We start from the raw sequence: 26,040 nt of genomic DNA on the forward strand, positions 1-26,040 counted from the left end.
AAGCAACAGTTAGAACTGTTAGACATGGAACAATGGATAGCTTCCAAATTGGGAAATATGTCAAGGCTGCATATTGTCACCCTGTTTATTTAACTTATATGCAGAGTACATCATGTGAAATGCCAGGCTGGATGAAGCACAAGCTGGAATCAAGATTGCAAGGAGAAATATCAATAACCTCATATATGCAGATGACACCACCCTTATGGCAGAAAGTGAAGAGGAACTGAAGAGCCTCTTGATGAAAGTGAAAGAAGAGAGTGAAAAAGTTGGCTTAAAGCTCAACAATTCAGAAAACTAAGATCATGGTATCTGGTCCTATCACTTCATGGCAAATTGAATAGGAAACAGTGGAAACAATGACAGACTTTACTTTTTTGGGCTCCAAAATCACTGCAGATAGTGACTGCAGCAATGAAATTAAAAGATGCTTGCTCCTTGGAAGAAAAGCTATGATAAACCTAGACAGCATATTAAAAAGCAGAGACATTACTTTACCAACAAAGGTCCATCTAGTCAAAGCTATGGTTTTTCCTGTAGTCATGTATGGATGTGAGAGTTGGACCATATAGAAGGCTGAGCCAAAGAATTGATGCTTTTGAACTGTGGTGTTGGAGGAGACTCTTGAGAGTCCCTTGGACTGGAAGGAGATCCAACCAGTCAATCCTAAAGGAAATCAGTCCTGAATATTCATTGGAAGAACTGATGCTAAAGCTGAAGCTCCAATACTTCGGCCACCTGATGTGAAGAACTAACTCATTTGAAAAGACCCTGATGCTGGGAAAGACTGAAGGCAGGAGGAAGAGAGGATGAGAGGATGAGATGGTTGGATGGCATCACGGATTCGATGGACATGAGTCTGAGAAAGCTCTGCAAGTTGGTGATGGACAGGGAAGCCTGGCGTGCTGCAGTCAATGGGGTTGAAAAGAGTAGGACAGGACTGAGCGACTGAACTGAACTGAACTGTACTCAATTTGTTACAACTGTGTTTAGAATTTTGGATCTATGTTCATTAGCCTATGATTTTTCTCTTCTAATGTCTGTTAGATTTAGATATCAGGGTAATGTTTTCTTCATTAGAATGAATTAGGAAATGCTCCTTTATTTTCAGTTTCTTAGAAGAATTTTGTAAAACTGGTAATATTTTTGCAATACAGGCACAGTTTAGCGGGGTGCCTCTGGCTCAGAGTCTCTCACAAGTATACCTCTTGGTGAGCCATGGCTGTAGTCCTCCAAGGGGAAAATCTGCTTCCAAGCTTATTCACATTGTCCTTAGCAGACCTCAGATGATCTATTTTCAAGCTCATTGACATGCCTGTTAGTAATCCTCAAGTCCTTGCTGACTACAGACTAGAAACATTAGTTCCTGGCCATGTAGGCCTCTCCACAGGCCAGCTCACAAAATGGAAGGTGTATTTCCTTAGAGTGTAAGAGAAAGAGTGAAAGGGATCCCATACCCTTTTTGTAACCTTATTCCAAGTGATTAATAAGCAAATCAACAAGTCCAGCCCACCCACAAGGAGAAGGGATTTCACAAGAGTGTGACAACTAGGAGGTAGGCCTTATCAGAGAACATTTTAGAGTCTGTCTACCATAGTTGTTCATGACAGTAACTTATTATCCTTCTAATATATATAGAATCTTTAGTGATGATAGCTCTCTCTTCCTTACTTAGGTAATTAATCTTCTTTTTTTCCTGACCTGGAAGTTGGTCAATCTTATTGATCCTCATAAAGAGCTTTTGGTTTCACTGTTTTGTTTTGTTTTGGTTTTTTTCTGTTTTTTCTTTTATAAATGTCCACTCTAATCTTTATTATTCCTTTTCTCTGCTTATTTTGGGACTTATTCACCCTTTTTTTCTGTTCTCTAAGATAGATCTTTCTTCTTATAACATAGAGTTTACTGCTCTAATTTCCCCTAAAGTGTTACTTTAATGGCATCCAACAAATTTTGACATGTTGTGTTTTCACTTTCATTCAGTTGAAAATACTTTCTAGTTTCCTTTCTGATTTTGTCTTTGATCATGGGTCATTTTAAAGTGCTAACAAAACAGTTGGACATGACTTAGCGTTTAAACAACATTTAGTTTCCAAATATTTCAGAATATTCCAGAGATTTCTCTGTTATGGATTTCTAGTTTAATTCCATTGTGGGTCAAAGAACACACTCTTTATGATTTGAATCTTTTTAAATTTAATAAGACCTTTTCTATGGCCCAGAAGATGATTTATCTTGGTAAATGTTCCATGCATACTTGAAAAGAATGTGTATTCTGCTGCTTTTGGGTGTAGGATTATACAAATGTCAATTAGGTCCAGTTGGTTGATGGGATTGTTCAAGTCTTCTATATCTTTACTGATTTTCTCTTGTAGACTACATTTAAAAATGTTATAAAAATGCAATATCAGTGACAGAATTTGAACATTACTAAACTATTTTTATTTTATTAAAATGTTTTTCTTACTCTGGCACACACAGAATCACAGGCAGAAATTTAGAGACCACAGAAATGGAATGAAATGAGACATCTAACTGTGATGCTGCACCTCTGAACAAATTTTGCTGTTTAAGAAAGTGCTCTTGAAACTGGGTTATTTTATCTTTCCCTGTCTGACCTTGTAAGCTACTTAATTGTGAAATGTGTTTTTATTCACAGTGTCTCTTTATGCCAAGTCATGCGCCTGCTGCAGGCAGGACAGGCAACAAAACCTTCAACAGAATGAAAGAAATATAGGTGCTTCTAGCATAACACTGTTTATAAGTGTTCCTATTTTGACAGGACATATAAACGCTTCTAAAAAAACCTTGCATTCCACAAAACTGTGTATAAAAATAATGGGTTATGGGGAAAATAGTATGGGACCATAACATTTGAAACACATTTAACTTTGTAACCAGAATACTAATAAAATAATAATAATCTCAATTAAGATGTTAGTACTCAGTAGATGTCCACTACCACTTGTACCCAGGATCACAGTTGATTTTTATAGCCTTAAATCTGCAAGAGATAGGTCCTTAAGGGCATATACCTCCAATAGATAACACTGTCATCAAAATCTAATTTGAATCTATATTGTCTTCAACAGCACATTGTTTTTAAAATCAAGAGAAATGTCTTTTCCATGTCTTCATCTGCTCCCACAACTTCATCAGATAGGGTCACATTGTAAGGTAGAATACCAGTTCTTCAAGTCATTAAACCAGCCACTTCTTGCACTGCCACAATATTCTTAACTTAAGGCTTCCTTCTTTAACTTAAGAAAAATTAGCACTCAATTCTTTAAACTATTGATTTGCTGGGGGAAAAAATTATATATGAACCAATGATGTTATTTTCTTATTTGCCAACTGGGCACTAATTTGCATTACAGAAATACGTTGCAGCTGAAAACAGGATACTCCATAGTTTTCTAACCTTGAAATGTGTGATTTTCCTAGTCATTTTCTTGGCAGCAGACACTGCTGGGATTTAAATCTCCTTCCTTCCAGGATGACTGAAAGCGTATTTTGTTGTTTAGTCTCTCAGTTGTGTCTGACTCTTTTGCAACCCCATGGGTTATATGCTGCTAGTTTCCTCTGTCCGTGGAATCTCCCAGGCAAGAAAACTGGAGTGGTTTGCCATTTCCTTCTTCAGGTGATCTTCTCAACTCAAGGACTGAACCCATGTCTCCTGTACTGGCAGACAGATTCTTAACCACTGAGCCATCAGGGAAGCAAAAGCATATATACTGAGCATTTATTATGTTCCTGTCTGTTCTAAGTACTGGAGACAGTGGTGAACATGACAGAGAAGGTTCCTGTATTCGTGGGCTTTACATTCTGGTGGGTGATACAGACAATAAACAGGTAAATTGACAAATACGGTAATGTCAGAGAGTGAGACTTGCTGTGAAGAAAATAAATGAGTGATAGGATATGGCATGAGGTGTAGAGGCTGGGTGGCCATTCTGTAAAGAGGTAACCTTAGATAGGATGATCAGGGAAGTCTTCTCTGAAGAGATGACTTTTGAGCCATCTATCAGATGAGAAGGACTAGTCATGGGAAGATCTGGAGAAGACTCTCAGGCAGTGGGAACAGTAAAGGGACAGTAAGTCAAAGGTCTTAAGATGAGAGCAGGCTTAGTGTATCTAAGGAATAGAGTGAAAAGTGGCTGGGGAAGCTTCAAGGGTACCCCCAGGGCTGAGTGCCATGCCTCATGGCCATGCTGAGGTTGACCCAGCAGATCAAGCCACTTCTGCCTAACAGTTTCATATCCTCCATGCCTCAGATAGCCAGAGGCACCCCAAACACCTATAGACAAATCCAACTAAATGACCCTCATCTGAGTGCCAAGCCCAGGCAATAGAGCAGAACACACTGATTACCACAAAATGTCAGGCTGATATGGAGCCAGATGAGTCTGGCATCTCCGAGGGAGTTGCTGAAATCTGACAACAGGATCCAACCAGAAATGGCCTATGGGCCAGGAAGAGAGGGCTGGAGCAAGGCTTCTCGGGAGGCAGCCTGGGACAGCTGGAGCAGAATGACGGCGCAGAACGGGAGAGATGGGGTGGGTCCTGAGGGAATGACTGGATGGCAGTGAAGGAAAGACTCTTCAAGTCCCTTTTGTCAGTCTTGGGTGCCATACACACTTACCCGGATGAACCGGTGACTTTCCAATTAGTCACAATTGTCTAGCAGAATAGCCAGGAGCAGGGCTTCACTATTTTTGCAGAATCTTAGCTTACTCAGACTGGTTCCAATTCTGCTGCCATAAACTTTAATGTTGTTTTGGAATATTTCTCTACATGATCTCTGTTTTTAATACAAATACATCTTCTCAGAAGGATCTCACCTTCCTTCAAGAAGAGAAACTTTTCATTCGCTGTTTTGATATTGTAGTTAGCACAATACTGGGAAGATCTTTCACCTTCTCAAGATGGATCTGTACTGCAAGGCCAGGCCTCCGTCAGGGGGAGTGTCTCACATAGCTTAATGCTGCAGTAGGACACAAGCTTTTCTGACACCAGCCAGCAGTTCATGGTGCCAAAATGACACCAACACTCTGGGTTTTATGTTTCAGGTGATGAAAGATGAGAAACTAGGCATGCTGCTTACCTGTTCTTCCTGCAGCGAATTGTGAAGCCAAGAAAGAAGGCTATGAGGAGAAGTCCACAGCTTAGGAAAGTCCAAACAATACCCAAAAGGGCAGGAGACAATGAAGAAATGGTCTTACTGCTGTGGTGGGAAGAGGTCTGAGAACAGAATGAAGAGAAGCTGTTAGAAATGAAGCTCTTCTATAGGTCAAACATGAACTGCCCCCATTACCTCCAGAGTTGGGACACAGGTGTCCTGCATAAACATCTACCCCTCCCCCCTCCACCACCACTATCATTAACAACAATAACAACAACAACATGTATATCTAAGCAGCAGCCCTGACACCCCATGGCTGCTCACTTACAATTGTAGTTCTGCAGAGATCATTAAGGGGTCTACGTTCCAGCTCCTGACCAGAAAAACTGTCACACAATTCAGAGCAGTTTATTTCAGGCTCCATGTCATCATATGCCCCTCTTGATATGTGCCTATTCACAGTCTTGGTTACCCACTGGTAGGTAACCAGCAGATCTTTGACTAAAACACAACAGCAACTCAGATCTTTCCTTCAGAGGCGCCATTTTGGAGCTGGATCCTGGCTCAGAATCTGGGATGAACAATCCATTCAGGTGGAAGCACAGAGTTATTTCACTAGGCTCCTACATCAGACACCTTCCAGGCTCTCCTGGTCCCTTGCTGCCAGTGCAGACCACATGAGTGAAGAGTGGACATCTTAGTAACCATTAGGTCACACAAAGCGATGATTCTAGCTTGCCACCAGATGGCAGTCACTGCTCCAAGTACTCTCACACAGGTCCTGAAGGAGAGGAAAGCAATTAAACCTGTTAATAAATAAATGTTTTATTTACATACATATAATTTACTCAAATAAACACATACATATATGTAAATGGATTATTACAGAGGTTTTAAAATATTTTATACATTTAACTATAATAGCTATATTTTTATTAGATATAGTTATGTATAATACATTCTTATATATAACAAAGGTTTAGGCAAGCGAGCGAGTGAAAGTCACTCAGCTGTGTCTGACTCTGCAACCCCATGGACTGTAGCCTACCAGGCTCCTCTGTCCATGGCATTTCCCAGGCAAGAATACTGGAGTGGGTGGCCATCCCCTTCTCCAGGGAATCTTCCTGATCCAGGGATTGAACCTGGGTCTCCTGCATTGCAGACAGTTTCTTCACCGTCTGAGCCACCAGGGAAGCATATTTTTATTTTCCATAATTATACATAATACATCCTTATATACAACAAAAGTTTAAAATACAATATATATTTAAATAAATATATTTCAAAACCTCTTTAATAAACAATACTTTTAAAACAAAGATAAAGCACATCTAACAATTTATAGATATAAAGCTCTACAGTCCCTCTTCAGATCCTTTCATGGCCCAGCACCACAAAAATTTTAGTTTACATAGGTGAGCACATCTTTCTTTTTTTCCCTACTAGGAACGCCCCCTGGCCTTCCAAGATCTTTCTATGCACCTCAGGGATTAAGCTCTGTCTGGTCCTGGCTGACAGTGGGCTCAGCTGCCCCATAGTGTCTACACACATTGTCTGTTGGTTGGTCCTGTGATGATCTATTCACTCAGCGAATGGAGGAGCATTCTGTCTAGTCAGATGAAATCTCAGAAGGATACGCAAACTCTTTATCGAGTTTTTTACTCATTTGTTTTTAAAACTGTCAGACTACTAGAAAGGCTACTCAGATAGTAGGGAGAGAAACTGAGGGTTCTAAAAATTCCCACAGAGTGAGCGAGTACACATCTTTTCTCAGAAGATGACTACAATTTGAACACTGTGATCTAAAAACAAGCTCTACCTTGCAGAACAAAAGTAGAAATGCAGAGAGGCTCAAATTAATCCCAGCAGAAAAGGCAGACATGTCCCCAATTCTTTAAAGCACCTATCTCTTAAGAAAAACAGATTTGAAATTTTACCGGTGGGAATTTTAAAGAGGATGCCACTTCTGGTTTGTGTTTCTGGGACAGCTTAGCACATTTTTCTTTCACTATGGAGGAAAATTGGAAGAGGAAAAAATATCAATTATTTCAATAGCCACTGAATATAGGACTTGTGTTTAAGACAGAATAATAGTGACAGGTGTAGAATGCCATCTTTGGATTCTGCATACTTAGACATGAACAATATAGCACCAGGTGCTGCCCATATATTGGCCTCTCATATATTCCTGAATTATTTACCAGGTTCATTACAATGAAATCCCAAGAGAACTAAAAGCCACTACCTCCTGTCAAGACATTTAAATTCTTGTGCAGACTGGTCAGATTACTGAATGGAAAATTAAGAAGTATATATAAAAACATGACTGCTGCTGCTAAGTCGCCTCAGTCGTGTCTGACTCTGTGTGACCCCATAGATGGCAACCCACTAGGATCCCCCGTCCCTGGGATTCTCCAGGCAAGAACACTGGAGTGGGTTGCCATTTCCTTCTCCAAAAACATGACTATGTGCATCTTAATTTAGTTGAAATTTTAACCTGAAATTTTAATTTTAATTAATTAAAATTTAATTGTCTTTTAATTGAAAAGACATTTTTTTTTTCTTTTTCTTAAAAGCTAGACATCCCCTACTATGTCTTCTAGCATAGAGCAATATTAGAAGCCACAGGAAAGACTATACTGCATGATGGATTAAAAGAGACATTTTTCCTATATCACCCTTTTAATCATACTTGCAAATAAGTACACTTATATTTGAACCTTAACATTATTATGTTATAATAAGGTTATAATGTTAATAACCTTAACATTATTAAGTCCTTGTTTGTGTATCCTTATATCATATAGACGTGTGTTTATACATAAAACCTCATTTTGCTCTTGCAACTGTGTCATGTGAAGTAAACAAGACCATTCCTCATTTTCACAAAAGGAAACTTAAGAGCAGAAAAGTGGAGAAACTTGCTCCAAATCTGCAGAGATAGGACTCAAATCTGGTGTTTACGTTGCAAGGTCAGTGTCCGTCTGGTATACACTCTGGATGGGGCAGACATCCTGGACTGAGCTCACCCAAGAGGACACCAATGTCCTATTAAGTTTCTTCATGTTTAGTTTCTAGAGTCTCATATCTATGGGTTCTCTGGGGTGTGGCGCACGACAGCATGTGTATACCAGTGACTCTCAACTAGGGCAATTTTGTACCTTCAGAGGACATCTGGCAGATGTGGTTGTCAAAAAGAGGAGGGTGGAAGCCAAGGAGGCTGCTCAACATCCTACAATTCACAGAATGGTCCAAATAACAAAGACTAATCTATTCTCAAATGTCAATAATGCTAAGGTAGAGAAACCATGGTCAACACTGTGGATCTCAGAAGGAATAACAACCTTAAGCCCAAATCATTCTTGGGAGATTTTGTGAACATGATGGAATTGTCCATTTGAACAGATTTCTGAGTACATTCTAAAGGTCACTTGTGGACAGACTAACACAATGGTATGGAAATTTGAGTGCTGGGCCCCCCTACAATCAATGGCTACCCAGTCTCGGAGCTTTATAAACCATGATACTAGGCTCCACCACGGGGCAGGCTTTCAACTTCAATATTAGCACACATTCACAAAGATTCACACATGAGGAGCTGGTGAAACAGTGAATGGCTTAGTCACTGAAAGAAGAGAGTTGAATGATTTCAAAAACGTATTGAGTGATTGGGAAAGTGGGTGGGAAGTGGTATGTCAGAGGGGATAACAGTAAGGCATCTGACCATAAAACAGATAAAGAATCCAAGGCACAAAGAGAAAAGTGTGCCAGGCTCCTCCAAGAACAACCCCCTTCCCTGCCTCTCCCACTAAGTCTATAGAGGTAAACTGTCTCATTCACAGACAGTAGCAGATCCAAGACCATGGCAGGACTTTCAATTTACTTGACAGAATGTAGAATCCTGCCCAGTCATTAGGAAAAAAGACACTGCATCAGCTATGCTGCTCCCAAGAGCAAGACAGTGCTTTATAGGTTTACAACTCTCAACCACTCCCACATATGTGTGTATTAGTCACTCAGACATCCCCAACTCTTTGAGACCCCATGGACTGTAGCCCACCAGGCTCCTCTGTCCATGGGATTCTCCAGGCAGGAATACTGAAGTGGGTTGCCATTTCCTTCTCCACAACAGTCCCCATATCTTTCCACAAAAATCTGCCCTATCCTTTTACACATTATTTCTGGCTATTGAAAAACTAGTCCTACAATTATTGTCCTTTAAAAAGTTGTTTTGCAGTTGGTAGAACTTCTGCTTCTGTTCATGAAGCATTAACTGCTATTGGAATTGCCTTCCTGCTATAACCAACTCAAAAACCAGACAAAATATCCGAAAAGCTCTTTTCAGATACTGGATAACAAATTTCACAGGACTTTGGAAAACAGATGAGGTGAACCTACAATTGACTGACAGAAAACGAAACATAAATAAACATTATCCCAATGACTATAACTGACCCCAAGTTACTGCCTGAAGGAAGTTTCCAGGCCAGGGTACAAGAAGGGAAACTCAAAGAGAGCCTAGAAGTCTTGCTAAGGTAAGGAGAATAGACTGGAGTTATGGACATCAAGGCAAACAAACTTGTGAGGCCGAGTAACAAAGAAGAGGGAGATACCAAGAAAGAGAGTGCTTTGGAAATCTGCTGGGGACCGTCTCAGTCTTTTTCTGAGTATTGATCTAGTGAGAGGAAACTATCTGAAGTGAAAGAAATAACCACTGATAGACAATAGCTGAACAATTCCTGGAGTTCACACATGGTTGAAAATACTTTGTGTTCCCACCAACCAGAGTGGACAGATCTCATGATACACAGGATATTAGAAAGAATTCTCAGGAAAAAATGGAACAAATAAACCCTAGACTAGAAACTACTCTAGACCTTCCCTCATAATGTTTAAAAGTAAGTCTTAAAAAGGATCAAATTTATCTACAAAAAACTTAACTGCAATCTAGAACAAAACCCAATGCTCATTAAAGGACTACAACAAGATCCAGCACTCAATAGCATAAAACTTAAAATGTCCATCATCAGTAAAAAATTACCAGGCATGCAAAGAAGAAAAAGGAAAAAAGACCTATAACAATACATTTTAAAAAGTTTAATAAAAACATACAGGAATAATAGAAATTATATAATTGGCACACAAGGACCTTAAAGCAACTATTATAAATATGCTCAAAGACATAGAACACAACATAAACAAAATGAAAAGAGAAATGGAGAATATAAAAAATAGCCAAATAGGATTCTAGAGATTAAAACACAGTTGTAAAATTGAAAATACAGTAGATTAGACACTGCAAAAATAAAACACTGCTTAGCTTAAAAACAAAAGAAATTATCCAAAATGAGGTATATAATTGATAAATATGGAGGTAGCCTCAGTGACATACTGAACAATAGAAAGTGGTATAACATACATGTAATTGGAGCTCTGGGAAAAAAAGAGGGGAAATATTTGAAAGCAATAATGACCACACTTTTTAAACATTTAATGAAAAGGGTAAACCTACAGATTCAAGAAGCTCAACCAAACTCAGGCAGAAGAAACACTGAAACACCCAAACACACATACCCCAAGACACATTACAATGAAATTACTGAAAACCAATGATAAAGATAAAAATCTCTGATTCAGACAGATTTTGTATAGAGGAACAACAGTAATGCTTACAACAGATTTCTAATTTGAAATTATGTAAACCAGAAAAGAGTGGAATGACAAAAGTCAATCCAGAATACAATACCCAGTGAAAATGTCTTCAGGAAATCAAGGTAAAATAAAGATATTTTCAGAAAAAGAAAGTCTGAGTGACATGCACTACAAGAAATGTTACAGGAAGTCCTTCAGGCCGAAGGAAAATGATACCACATGCAAATCTGGAATAAAGGGTGCTGGAAATGGTGAGTGTATGGGCAAATAAAAAAGAATTGCGTTTCTTAATTTTTTAAGTTATGCTAATAAAGATGTGCCTATTAGAAAAACACACACATACCAAATTCTTTACACTCATTATCTATCACCTATACTGCTACTGCTACTGCTAAGTCACTTCAGTCGTGTCGGACTCTGTGCGACCCCATAGACGGCAGCCCACCAGGCTCCCCCGTCCCTGGGATTCTCCAGGCAAGAACACTGGAGTGGGTTGCCATTTCCTTCTCCAATGCATGAAAGTGAAAAGTGAAAGTGAAGTCGCTCAGTCATGTCTGACTCTTAGCGACCCCATGGACCGCAGCCCACCAGGCTCCTCCATCCATGGGATTTTCCAGGCAAGAGTACCAGAGTGGGGTGCCATTGCTTTCTCTGATAAGGGGATGATGAATACATAAGTGCTGAACTTCATGGTTACACATTCCCTTTTCCTCCAAAACTCCACTGCTTCCAATATCCATTCACTTAATAAATCTTTTAAGAGTACTAACAACATGACTGGCACCATTCTAGGCTCCTGAATACACTGGTGAACAAAAAAAAAGATCCCTACCTTTAAAGAATTTATATTACAATAGGGGAATCAAACAGTAATCAGTGGACATAATACATACATACATAGAATTTAGAAGATATTAAGGACAATGGAGGAAAAGGCAGACCTGGGCAAGAGTGTTTGGGAATGCCAGAGGAAGAGTTACACCATTTTAAATGAGAATATCAGGTTTGGCTACATAAACCTAAAAAAATTAAAGTCTAATTCTATTGTGAAAATTATGAGAGCTTTCCATGTTAACCTCCCTCTTGTTATTGCAGGGAATGAGTGGTTTTGAGGATAAAAGAATGGCTCTATGCAGAGTCATCCAATAATGATCAGTTAGGCAACTAAATTTGGGGAGGATAGGCATCTTCCATTCTCTTCTGCAATTTCTCATATTTTAGGTAACTGTAGAGCTCTCTGAGAGTAGAGTACTGAGAGCTCTCTGGTTAGGCCCATCTCTATCATCTATTTTTTTTTTTTTTTTGAGTGTTGCATTTTAAGCCAGATTTTTCACTCTCCTCTTTCTGCCATTAGAGTGGTATCATCTGCATAACTGGGGGTGTTAATATTTCTTTCCATAATCTTGATTCCAGCCTATGATTCCTTGAAAGGAAAGCTATGATAAACCTAGACAGCAGATTAAAAAAGCAGAGACATCACTTTGCTAACAAAGGTCTATCTAGTCAAAACTATGGCTTTTCCAGTAGTCATGTACAGATGTGAGAGCCAAACCATATAGAAGGCTGAGCACCAAACAATTGATGCTTTTGAATTGTGGTGTTGGAGAAGACTCTTGAGAGTCCCTTGGACTGCAAGGAGATCAAAGCAGTCAATTCTAAAAGAATTCAACTGTAAACATTCATTGGAAGGACTGATGCTGACTTGAAGCTCCAGTACTTTGGCAACCTGATGCAAAGAGATGACTCATTGAAAAAGACCCTAATGCTGGGAAAGATTGAGGGCAGGAGGAGAAGGGGACAACAGTGAATGAGATGGTTGGACGGCATCACCAACTCAATGGACAGGAGTTTTTGAGCAAACTCTGGGAAACAGTAAAGGTCAGGCAAGCATGGCATGCTGCAATCCATGGGGTTGCAAAGACTCACATATGACTTAGCGACTCAACAAAAACAACAACGACCACCTATAGAAGTTTCCCATGTACATACTCACCTAAACCTTCCCTCTTTGATCTAATTCCATTAAATGTTTATAGCTCAGTGATTCCTGAGTATTTTCCTTTGTTGCTCTGGTGTGAAGTTGTATTTAAACTTATTCTTTAATTGATAGTTTTGAAACTCAGAAAAGTACATGGAAGAAAATAATAAGCATCCAAAATTACACATTAATACCTTGGCATATTCATTCCAATCTACCTGTCTCATTCTAGTACCCCCTCGCCTGAGAAAATCATCCAACTGCTTTTCTACAAATAATACTTGGTTTATAAAAATGAATAATAGCTCAATTCTTTAAAAAGAATGAGTAAATTTCTATATACTATGATTTTCAAATCACATTGTTTAAAAAAAGGAAGATGCAACAAAATGTATATAGTATGCTGCTTTTTATGTAAGAAAAGGGATGAAACTCATTTAGGTCATTGGCTCATTTTCCAAAAGAAACAATGGAAAAAATAAAAGCATTACCAGCATTACCTATAAGAGAAGGAAAAGAACAACAAGGAGAAGACAGAGAGGCAAAACAGATCTCTTAATATTTATAGTTTTGACTCTGAAACCATATAAATAGTTTACTTAGTTTAAAAACAAAATTAAAAAAAGAAAATTGATGTCTAAACTTAGGAAACAAACTGAAACAAATCAACCTATCAACAAGTTGATGATATAACCACATAAAGAAGAGTTAATTTGAAAGTGTGAAGTTGCTCAGTCATGTCCAACTCTTTGTGACATCATGGACTGTTGCTGCCATGCTCCTCTTCTTCAGTCAAGAATACTGTAGTGGGTAGCCATTTCCTCCTGCAGGAGATCTTCCCAACCCAGGGATAGAACATAGGTCTCCTGCATTGCAGGCAGATTCTTTACCATCTGAGCCACCAGGGGAGCCCACAATTAATTTAAATAAGAGTATTTTGATTATACATCAAAGGACAAAAAATAACCACAAAGAAATCTTAAACAACATGAAGTGGGTATTGGATATTGTTCCTATTTTATAGAGATGGATATACATACATATACATATAGACACATCTATCTACTAGGTAAAGCAAATATATACATATACATTATATATATACATATACATATACATACATACACATATAGACACATCTATTTACTAGGTAAAGCAAATAAGTAATTATGTTCATGTCACTGGAAACTAAGATTTTCAAAGTAACAGAAAAAAGATAAACATATAAAATAAGTAAAATCTTTCCATCTATTATTTAAATGGGAAATATAACTATGGAATCAAAGTGTTCTTTTCCTAAAATATTCATATTTCCCAGTTTGTCAACCAAAGTTCAGAAATAAGTACAATCTGTAACAATAAGCCCTCCAAGTGCCCAGACTGCAATCTCTCAAAACACTTTCACTAAAAAGAAATCAGTTTTCTTTAGTGAAATTGCCAGTTTAAATTACAGAATTGGAAATATCCAAGATGAAACTGGGATATTTTGCCTTGCTAGAAAATAAAAAATTATCAGACTACAGAGACTACAGAATCATGTCAAATGGATGTAGGAGTCAACAGGCTTCTTGTCAATGACAAGATAATTTAAGTATCAAAAAGAAAAATCCATTGGATCTTTGGAAAAGAGAATTCCCAAAAAACATCTGCTTCATTGACTACACTAAAGCCTTTTACTGTGTGGATCAGAACAAACTGTGGAAAATTCTTAAAGAGATGGGAATACCAGATCACCTTACCTGCCTCCTGAGAAATCTGTATGCAGGTCAAGAAGCAAGTTAGAATTAAACATGGAACAGATCAGATCAGTCGCTCAGTTGTGTCCGACTCTTTGCGACCCCATGAATCGAAGCACACCAGGCCTCCCTGTCCCTCACCAACTCCCGGAGTTCACTCAGACTCACGTCCATTGAGTCAGTGATGCCATCCAGCCATCTCATCCTCTGTCGTCTCCTTCTCCTCCTGCCCCCAATCCCTCCCAGCATCAGAGTCTTTTCCAGTGAGTCAACTCTTCGCATGAGGTGGCCAAAGTACTGGAGTTTCAGCTTTAGCATCAGTCCTTCCAAAGAAATCCCAGGGCTGATCTCCTTCAGAATGGACTGGTTGGATCTCCTTGCAGTCCAAGGGACTCTCAAGAGTCTTCTCCAACAGCACAGGTCAAAAGCATCAATTCTTCAGCGCTCAGCCTTCTTCACAGTCCAACTCTCACATCCATACATGACCACAGGAAAAACCATAGCCTTGACTAGACAGACCTTTGTTGGCAAAGTAATGTCCCTGCTTTTGAATATGCTATCTAGGTTGGTCATAACTTTCCTTCCAAGGAGTAAGCGTCTTTTAATTTCATGGCTGCAGTCACCAGGTTCCAAATTGGGTAAGGAGTACGTCAAGGCTGTATATTGTCAACCTGTTTATTTAATTTATATGCAGAGTACATCATGCGAAATACAGGGCTGGATAAATCACAAGCTGGAATCAAGACTGCCAGGAGAATCACCAATAACCTCAGATATGCAAACGACATCACCCTTATGGCAGAAAGCAAAGAGGAACTAAAGAGCCTCTTGATGAAGGTGAAAGAGAAGAGTGAAAAGGCTAGTTTAAAACTCAATATTCAAAAAAGTAAGATCATGGTATCCGGTCCCATCACTTCATGACATATAGATGGGGAAACCATGGAAACCATGACACTTTATTTTCTTGGGCTCCAAAATCACTGCGGATGGTGACTGCAGCCATGAAATTAAAAGATGCTTGCTCCTTGGGGGAAAAAAACTACGACAAACGTAGACAGTGTATAAAAAAGCACAGACATTACTTTGCCAACAAAGGTCTGTCTAGTCAAAGCTATGGTTTTTCCAGTGTCAGAGATGGACCATAAAGAAGGCTGAGAGCCAAAGAATTGATGCTTTCAAACTGTAGTGTTGGAGAAGACTCTTGAGAGCCCCTTGGTCTGCAAGGAGATCAACCAGTCAATCCTAAAGGAAATCAACCCTGAACATTCATTGGAAGGACTGATGCTGCAGCTCCAATACTTCGGCCACCTGATGCGAAGAGCTGACTCATTTGAAAAGACCCTGATGCTGGGAAAGATTGAAGGCAGGAGAAGGTGATGACAGAGGACGAGATGGTTGGATGGTATCACTGACTCAATGGACATGAATTTGAGCAAGCTCTGGGAGATGGTGAAGGACAGGGTAGCCTGGTGTGCTGCAGTCCATGGGTTTGCAAAGAGTTGGACATGACTGAGTGAACAATAACAAAAAATAACTAATACAGTAACACATATATGGCACATAGAAGGCACACAATAAATGATTATTGCATAAATGAATTTAGCATCATAGGTATTAGTAAAATATTGTTGAAGAAAAAAAGAAAAAAAATATTGTTGAAGGTGTGGTCGATAACATTGACTTGGTGGCTCCTCCATGAGGACAGATGGTTTAAATTTCTCTTTTTTTTCAAATACCAGGAAAAGTTATCTTTTTCTGGAACATTTTAATGTCATGAATAGTATGTTTCTTTCTCTTTTGGCTGCCGGGATGCTTGGAATCAAATATGTGGTTCACTTACAGCAACTGTGCAGTGTTAGGCATTTCTGGCTCATTTTTATTATCCTATGACTAATTTCCTTTTGTCCGGATTTCATTACCTCTTCATTTTTCAACCCATTTCACGCTTTATATTAAAAACAGGAGAAGGGACAACTGAAGTAATAGGGATATTTCCACCCAATGTGAACAAATAGATACACTGTTTGAAGTATCTCAGCCTCAGATTATCCACTAAGAAGAGGTAAAGTCAGAACCACATGCAAATTAATAAAAAATGTATCTATTCAAATCACCACCAAGAGCACTGTTGTTTAGTCAATATGTGGTTTACTCCCTAAGTAGTGACCTACTCTTTTGCAAATCCATGGACTATAGCCCCACCAGGCTCCTCTGTCCATGGGATTTCCCAGGCAAGAATACTGGAGTGGGTTGCCATTTCCTACTTCAGGGGATCTTCCTGAACCAGGAGTCAAACCTGTGAACCTGCACTGGCAGGTGGATCCTTTACCACTGAGCCTCCAGAGAAGCCCCAGTAGTATTGTACTAGATATTCACTAACGTTCCTTCTGGCGCTAACCTTCTGGTGCTAATATTGTCTGAAGTAGTACCTCCCCATTAACTATGTTAATGTAGACAGCAGATATATGGATAATTATAAACAGCAGGGAATGCAAAATGCATTTTAGCTGTTTTTGATTGCACTGTATTGCATTCTGCTAGCAGATTTACAAACATGCTGAATATGGGTCACTTATATTAGCAGTAAAATTCATTTCTATTTCCTGAACATACACTGCTCTTCGTGAGGACAACAGGCAGGTACAAGCAGGGCAGAAGAGATTAAAGCTCTCCTAAAGATCACACGCCACACAGATCTACAACAAAGAAGATGGCTCACCGTTGTAAATTCTAAGACAGCATGAACATGAGATCAGGATCGGAAAATATTCCATGTATGTGAACAGACGGTTCAGTCAGGGAAAGAAGGCTGGAGCTGGAAGCAATCTTAGACATAATAAAGTCCAATCTCTTCATTTTATGGGCCAGAAAAGTGCTTCACAGAGGTTGGGAGGTTCAGGATCACCTTGTGAGTGTAGGAACAGAGCTCTGGTCTCCCAACTTCAGCACTTTTTCTATATTACTTTGAAAGTGAAAGTTGCTCATGTCTGACTCTTTGCGACCCCATGGACTATACAGTCCATGGAATTCTCTAGACCAGAACACTGGAGTGAGTAGCCTTTCCCTTCTCCAGGGGATCTTCCCTACCCAGGGATCGAACCGGGGTCTCCCACAATGCAGGCGGATTCTTTACCAACCGAGCCACAAGGGAAGCCCAAGAATACTGGAGTGGGTAGCCCATCCCTTTTCCAATGGATCTTCCCAACCCAGGAGTCAAACTGGGGTCTCCTGAATTGCAGGTGGATTCTTTACCAACTGAGCTAAAGGACTTTAAAGGAAACTACAGTTAGCCTTTCATGTATATGGAATATCTGAGCAAAGGCCTGGACTTGGGGAAGGGAAGATGGAGAGTGTGTGTGTATATGGGGAGTGCCAGATGGGAATAGTGACCAGAAGGAAGGCAAGTTTGATTTGAATACACTGAATGTGCACAGGACCAGTATAGGCAATTGGAGAGGCCAGGCCACAGGGATAACAGCTCTAGGGCTGTAGACATTTGTGGAGGAAGTCTGAGAGAGAAAAGGAACAATGTGGAAGACAAAAGACCATTCTCCTGGGACAGTATAAGTTTGGGAACGTGCACGTTTTCTCCCCCAAAATGTAAAATGGACTGAATTAATCTGCTTCATAGTTTTGCCTTATAAAAGAGGGTGAAATAATAAAAGTTTCCTTGTAAAGCCTTTGAAGTGCCTCCAATTAAGTTTTCCACATACTTGCATGGTTTCTGAGTAATCATCCCTAGGACCCTGAAGCAGGGCTGTGCAGGGAATCTTGATTCACCAGAGGGAAGAGCAAGGGGAGAAGAGACGGCTGCTTGAAACACATCCCTCTTAGGGGGCTTTAGAAGCAGAAGGGAATCACTGGATGTCCTTGGCAGAGGTGGGAGGTGGACAGGATGGGAGGAAGAAGAGTGGATTTGATTCACCACTGTAATTTGAAACTTAGAGGAAACAAAGCTTTTGGATCATGGGGCTCTGTATGAATTCTTGGACCACACCACCATTCTTTCCTAATCCCTGTGTTCTAAAGCCTCTCCTCTCCAGGGCTTTCCAGTTCATAGTCAGTGATTTCTCCACAATCTGGAGAACATTTTTGCTCAAGATTACAGAAGAACATACTCAACTTTTAAATTTGATATTAACCTGTAACTTTTCTTCCAATAAACCTGATTTCTCCCTTTGCTTACAGTGTTTAAACATTTCTGGCTTCTTGGTAGAAGTAAAATGAATCAGACTGGCTATTGGAGTGGGTCCCCCATAGGACCTGAAAAACACTGCTGTAAGTACCAGGTTTGCTGTAAACAGTAGGTCAACTGAATGCAGGGCACACCCCAGGGTTCCTGGGCCAATTCAGCCTCCATCTCAGTACATGGAGTTTGGCTTCATTTCACACATCCTTGGACTACTTGGTATAATGAGTGATATTACAATGGGCAAAGCCAAGGCTGAATTTAAATCTCAGCTCCATCATTTTCTATCCATGATGCCTTAAGTTAGTCATTTAACTTCAATTCTTCAGCTGCCTCCTCAGTGAAATGAGGTAATACTATCTATACCTCATAGGTTTTGTTGATGATTAAGTCATATGATATCCAAGATGTTCGTAAATGTAACTAATATACTAGATTGTCAACAAGTACTGGCTTCTTTCATCTCCACAGTAGAGGAAAGGGTCATCTGTACAGAAGACTTGGGTCATATAATCAAGGTTATAGATCTTTCTTGTTATAAAGTTTCTAATGGAATCCTGAGTTCTTAATCATTGTTTCTTCTAACAGGAAGAGTAATGATCTTTGTATTTTAGGTAAGATCAGATTTTGTAAGATGAAATTATAGATCCCTGATAGTAGAGACCATGTTCAATAATTCAATAAATATTGATTGATCAACTATTGTGTCCTGGTCACTATGCTAAGAGCTAGGAATGCAGGGAACAAGACAATGAGGTTTTGCTCTAGCACCTAACACAGTGCCTGATACTTAGCAGGTGATCAGTACATATGTGTTGATGTGAACCCAGAGATGTTTAGAAAACTCTAAACTCTATAGGAGTACTATACTCCTAGGAACAACCCTCAGGACATCTAGATACTACTATAACTCAGCAGAAACAGGAGGTTTGATTCATACAGAAGGGCTGGAAAATCCCCCTGACTACTGTGAGAGCATCTCCTGCTCCTGCCCTGATGTGGTTTGCTGACTCTTTTTGAACTCGGGTATAAACTGGCACAACCACATGAACTGGGCGTGAGTCACCACTGTTTTATAGATGGATCTTAGAGACCTGTTAATATTCCACACTATTGCCAGGGACTGGAGTTGGGAATTAAAAAAAAAAAAAAAAGCAACATACTAAAACCCACACCAACTTCCCAGAGTTGCACTGTTTCCTAGAAGCACTTAGGTACTATTATGCAAATTATACATGCATGATTTCCATAAAAACCAGTCACAAATGTCAATTAGTGCTCATTAATATGCAATAAAATTCTCATTTGAAAACTACTAAGAGCCAAGAATGAATTCCACTTGGCTGCCCTCCTTTAATGAGAACTGCTGTGAAGTGCTCTATGGTATTTCTCATCAGCGAAACAGTAAGGTGTCATACAAATCAAGCTTCAGGCAACAGAAGGAAATTTGAAGGTTTCAGAGGCTGGTTTTGGATGGCTCAAGTTTTATGCTGCTATAGCTGAAACCTCAGCCCTTTTGGGTATCCAGAACATAAGCTGTGTGAATTCATTAATCTACCTTTCAAATAGAGCCATGGTAATGCTGAGCATTCTTTCAAAAGAAGTTTGTGAAGGTGCCACACAGCTGTGAAAACATGAGGTTCAGTCTATTGAGAAAGCAATGTCCAACTCCTCAAAAGAAGCAGAGGTCCAAGGCTCTTGGAATTAATGGGACTCATCCCTGAATCTTTTTGTTAGAATTTCTGTGAGTGAACTTACATGCTGTGGGCTTCCCTGGTGGCTTACCTGGTAAAAAATCTGTCTGCAATGCAGGAGACCTGGGTTCAATCCCTGGGTAGGGAAGATCCCCTAGAAAAGGGAAAGGCTACCCACTCCAGTATTCTTGTCTGGAGAATTCCATGGACAGAGGAGCCTGGCAGGCTATAGTTCTACTGCTAAGTCGCTTCAGTCGTGTCCGACTCTTAGAGACCCCATGGACTTCGGCCCACCAGGCTCCTCCGTCCATGGGATTCTCCAGGCAAGAGTACTGGAGTGGTGGGGTGCCATTGCCTTCTCCGAGGCTATAGTTCATGGGGTTCGCAAAGGGTCTGACAAGACTAAGCAACTAACACTTTCAGTTTTCACTTTATATGCTGTGTCTCCAAATTCCACTTTAATCTGGACACTGGAGTGATACAGGCTCTCTGAGGATAAAAAGATGGAAAATGCAAGCTATTAACAGCAGACTGTTCATTCTGCTGCTGCTGCTAAGACGCTTTAGTCGTGTCCGACTCTGTGCAACCCCATAGACAGCTGCCCACCAGGCTTCTCTGTCCCTGTGATTCTCTAGGCAAGAATACTGGAGTGGGTTGCCATTTCCTTTTCCAATGCATGAAAGTGAAAAGTGAAAGTGAAGTCACTCAGTCGTGTCCGACCCCATGGACTGCAGCCTACCAGGCTCCTCCGCCGTGGAATTTTCCAGGCAAGAATGCTGGAGTGGGCTGCCATTGCCTTCTCCATTCTGCAGCCACTTTCTTATCAAAATGTCCTAAATTTGGCTTGGAAGTATGAGGTACAGAATAGACTTTTCTAAGAACAGTTTAACCCAGTGGTTATCAAACTTTAGTGCACATCAGAATTATCTAGAAAATGCCTTTAAAAACACTGATTGCAGGCCCTTACCACCAGAGTTTCTGATTCAGTAGGGCCTGAGAATCTGCATTTCTAGTGAGTTCCCAGGTGATGCTGCACCTGTTGATTTGGCATTCATACCATGAGAATCTGAGTCTACTTGAATTTGAATTATTCACTAAAAATTAATCTCAGAGACATACTACTGAGAAATTAGACACCTAGAATAGTACTCAATTTATTCATTCTTCAAACCATAATTCTTAAATAGTTCTTTGGACATGAAATACTGATGTAAACTATTGACCCTCTTCTGAAAAACATGTACAAATATGTAATATTTTACATATAAAATCAGAAAGGGGAATCATAGCCCATGTCAACCTCTCCTACAAACCCCATTCATGTCCAGTGAGGAAGCTCATTTCAAATCACAACTCAGGTGAAGCTAGGGATAAAACTTTTTTTAAATTAAGGTTTCTATTTATATTGTTCTCATAAACCAAATACTTGTGGCTACCCACAAGTAAAGCATGATGCATTAAAAGGATGAAAGCTATGAAAAACTCTGTCACCAATTAAAACATTTTAATAATCCTTTTTAATATGTCTACTCTTTATCTAGTACAATAATCTTTTAGTTGTATTCTATTTATTCTTATGAATTACTGACATAAATGAGTTAAAATTTATTATGTCACTATTTGTTTTATTTTCCCAATCTGTCCTATGTTCTTTTTTTGGTATTTTAAAATATTTTGCAATTGTATTTTATCCCATTTTCCTATTAGCTTTTAAACAGCTCTCTTGAGGTATTGTTGTTGTTGTTTAGTCACTAAGTCTTGTCTGATTCTTTTGCAGCCCCATGGACTGTAGCCTGCCAGGCTCTTCTGCCCATGAGATTTCCCAGGCAAGAATACTGGAGTGAGCTGCCATTTCCTTCTCCATTACTGAGGTATAAATTACATTAAACTGCAAATATTTAAAATGTCAATTTGATAAATTTTGACATATCCATACACCTGTGAAACCACTCTTGAATTCAAAAGAAAAAACAAGGAGTGATAATCCTTCGACTTTGTTCCTTTTTTGAAAGTTGTTTTAGCTATTCTAGACAGTGCACATTTTCCAGGGAATTTTAAAATGAGATTATCATTTCTATAAAACGGTCATCTGGGATTCTGATTGGGATTATATTGAATCTATAGATCAGTTAGGAGAGAATTAACATCTTAATAATAATGTTCTAATAATCTAATCACTTGCTATTTAAAAAATGCCATAGATTAAAAGTGGTTTATAAACAACAGAAATTTATTTCTCACAGTTCTGGAAGCTGGAAGTTCAAGATCATGGTGCCAGCATGACTGTGTTGTGGTAAGAGCCCTCTTCCAGTCTGCAGATAGCTGACTTCTTGTTATACCCTAACACGATGGAAAGAGAGCTATTCAGCTCTCGGGCCTCTCCTTATAAGGGCACTAATCATATTCATGAAGGTTTCCCCATCCTTCTGACCTAATCATCTCACAAAGGCCCAGTCTCCAAATATCATCACACTGGGGACTAGATTTCAACTATTAATTTTGGGGAGGACACAAACATTCAATCCATAGCACCTGTGAACAAGATGTATCTCTCTGTCTATTTAGGTCTTCTTAAATTTCTCTCAATAATGTTCTGTCACACATTGAGGTGGGCCAACTGCTTTATTCAGTTCACTAATTCAACTGCTAATCTCTTCCAGAAACACTCTCACAGGTATACCTCCAAAATAAATTGGCGATACAAGGAGACACATGAAATTAACCATCAGTGTTTTTCAGGCCCTTCCACTTTGGTGGACCCAACACTCCCATTTTAATCTCCTCAGCACAGTAAGATTGCACTAGCTCTGATGAGTTTAGCTTTTTAGCATTGCTTTCTGTTCGGCTTTTTTTTAATCCTTGGGCTCCTACTTGGGCTCCTCGGGTGGGGCTCAGATGTAAAAAATTGCTCTGCCAATGCAGGAAATGTGGGTTCAATACCTGGGTTGGGAAGGTCCCCTGGAGAAGGAAATGGCAACCCATTTCAGTATTCTTGCCTGGATAATCCCATGGACAGAGGAGCCTGGCAGGCTACAGTCCATGGGGTAGCAAAAAAGCCTGTCATGAGTTAGAGACTAAACAACAGCTGTGCTACTTATACATTGGCGAATGACTTGTAAGGAAAATGACTCAAATTTATTGCACTAATTCCTCTGAGTCTCTTTTCTTTCCATGATCATGACCTCTATGTCCCAGCTCATTTAGTGTCCTTGAATTCCCCCTTTTTTCCCTCCCCAGCTCTATCAGGCTGCAGAATGTTCTGCTCAGCTTCTTTGACTCTCAGTAGCTTCTTTTTGCTTGGGTTCTTAGCTTTTCCTTACATGCTACTTAACAAATGGCAAATGTCTCAAGGGAAAATGCAACCCAGAATATGGGGCACTCAATGAATTTCTCTTCTTTCTGAGGTTTTAGATCTCAAGCACTGGCATTAGTAGGTCTTTTATGCCTTTAAACAGATTATGGAAATCTGGATTTTCTAGGTATCCCCTGTGGGAGCAACAGTCTACTACCAGATGGTTCATTATGGCTAGAAGCAGATGCTTAATGTCTTATAATATGTTTCACCTTAATTTTTTTTTTAACTGAGGAGACAAAACTGTTTAAAGATAATCTTTAGAGATTCAAATCACAATGAAAACAGTATAAAATATAACTATCCTACTATTAACTATGAGACCAATTAAGATACATTATAGAATCCCTAAGTTATGAGACAAACCTATCATAGTGACTGACTATAGTCAATTATTAACTATCATTTTTACTCCATCAGTACATATCTGAAAAGTTGATGAAAAAGTATGTATTAATACAAAGAATGATGCTTATTCTTCAGGTTTATACATGTCCAAATGAAAGTAAAATTTCTTCTTAGAAATTAACGACAATAACTTCTATTCTGGTTTTCTTTTCTTTCTTTAGTTTTCAATCTAGGACATAAAAATTCATTTCAAAGCTACCAAGCAAAAATTGCAGCATGTATTATAGAAGCCAACAGCAAAATGTCTGTCACAGGACTTCATAATTTTGAGGTCATCTAGGATGACTTAGCTAATGTTTGCATTCTGAACACAGAACTAGAGGATCACAGATCTCCATAGCATGTCCAAGAGCTCACAGGCCCACACAGCAGCCTGCAGCTGAGGATTTAAAAACCCCATATACTTCTTGCTACTTTGGCAGTTCATTACTTACATTTCCCTTGTTCATACTCACTGGCTTCCCTTAATGCTTCTCTGATATTTTCTCTAGCCCTGGTGTGGTGAAGAATCCTGCTCCTCTCCAGTCTTGAGAGCTAGACTGAATTTTTACAGGCAAACAAGAGCAAAACTAAAAATGAAAACCAAGTAGTCCTGGGAAGCTCACTACTCATACCAGGCTAAGTAAAATCACTTGTTTAAAAATGTTTACATCTGTTGAGTGGCACTGATTCTTTAGGTGTAAGACCCCTACCTTCTCAACTAATTAGCCTCATGTCAAGTAATCAGCTGAAGTTGATTGACTATATACTCATAAAAATCCCCAAATCCCTCAAAATAGAGGGAGAAGACTGGGATGGAATCAAAGAACTTTTCTCAATCCAACTATTAAGGAAAGGACATAAAAACACAGCAGATTTGGCATTGTGAGAAAGCACTGTAACGACTTTTTCTCTCTGAAAGCGCCTCCCTCCCCACTGATTAGGCTGCTCCTGCCACAGATGAAGACCATGGATAATTCCTCAGCATGGAATAAATGAACAAGGGGAACTGTAAATAGTTTGGCCAACCAGAAGCAATAGACACACAATGCAACCAAGATACAGCAGACCCTGCTCCCCATTGAGCTGATATAATCCACACTTGGCAAGGATGAGTTCTCACTGCAGGGCTCTCCTGCCTACATACACAGGCCTCCCTGAAGAAATGCGGCGGGAGAGTGGAGAGCAAGACAAAAGGAGGGAGGGAAACGGCTGCTGGAGGGGAGACCCACAGTGAGCAGGAAAATTGTGTGTGTTCCCTTTGACCCAGAAATGCCAATCTGGGGAATTTTCCTATGGAAATACAAACCAAAGTGTAAGGATAAATGTAGAATATTTATTGTAGCATAATTTGTTTTGTTTAAAAGAAAAAACACTGGAGGATAACTTAGAATATCTATCAATACAAAAATAATGGGAAAAATTATGTCTCCAAAGGAATATATGTAGTTATTAAAAATTGGATCAACTATATGTATGTACCTATAGTAATGTACTTAATATAATAAATAAATGAAACATAAAGTAACTGGTATTATATGATCCCATTTACATATGAAATAGAAAATAACTCTACCTAGATTTGAATGTAGAAAAGGACAGAAGAAATTTTTTTTTTCAGGAAGACGGAGGGTAGAGTAGGTGGAGATTAGTAACATTTTCTATATTTACTGTTATTTACTAGACTTGTTATAATGAGTATTACTTTTATAATTTAAAAAGGCAATAAATTTAAAATATAAAAAGAATTTATTGAGACTATTATTTACAAGTAATGCCAGTGGATGGTACAGTTCTCCAGCATTTGCTTTAAATTGATCCTGGTACACAGAGGTAGGCAGCAACTTTTGTTCCTGGAGAGAGGCCTCACCACCTGTTCCTCAGAAGGAGCCAATTAAAGCACAGACTCGACAGTGTCTCTGGAAAAGGCCAG

General features: G+C 39.3%; 1 protein-coding gene across 2 annotated transcripts in view; it reads right to left on the reverse strand.

Moving 5' to 3' along the window:
- GPR156 (G protein-coupled receptor 156) overlaps positions 1-26,040 on the reverse strand; it is a 108,534-nt gene that overhangs the window by 74,938 nt on the left and 7,556 nt on the right. The window contains exons 2-4 of one of the 2 annotated variants that reach the window (XM_061399411.1): positions 7,057-7,127; positions 5,448-5,900; positions 5,102-5,238 (exon numbers count right to left, since the gene is read on the reverse strand). In XM_061399411.1, the coding sequence (XP_061255395.1) occupies positions 5,102-5,238; positions 5,448-5,543 (233 nt within the window). In that variant the 5' untranslated portion in view covers positions 5,544-5,900; positions 7,057-7,127. The remainder of the gene's footprint in view (positions 1-5,101; positions 5,239-5,447; positions 5,901-7,056; positions 7,128-26,040) is intronic. The other variant, XM_061399438.1, reaches the window with a different exon arrangement.

Source organism: Bos javanicus, chromosome 1, assembly GCF_032452875.1.
Source record: "Bos javanicus breed banteng chromosome 1, ARS-OSU_banteng_1.0, whole genome shotgun sequence".
Taxonomy (NCBI): Eukaryota; Metazoa; Chordata; class Mammalia; order Artiodactyla; family Bovidae; genus Bos; species Bos javanicus.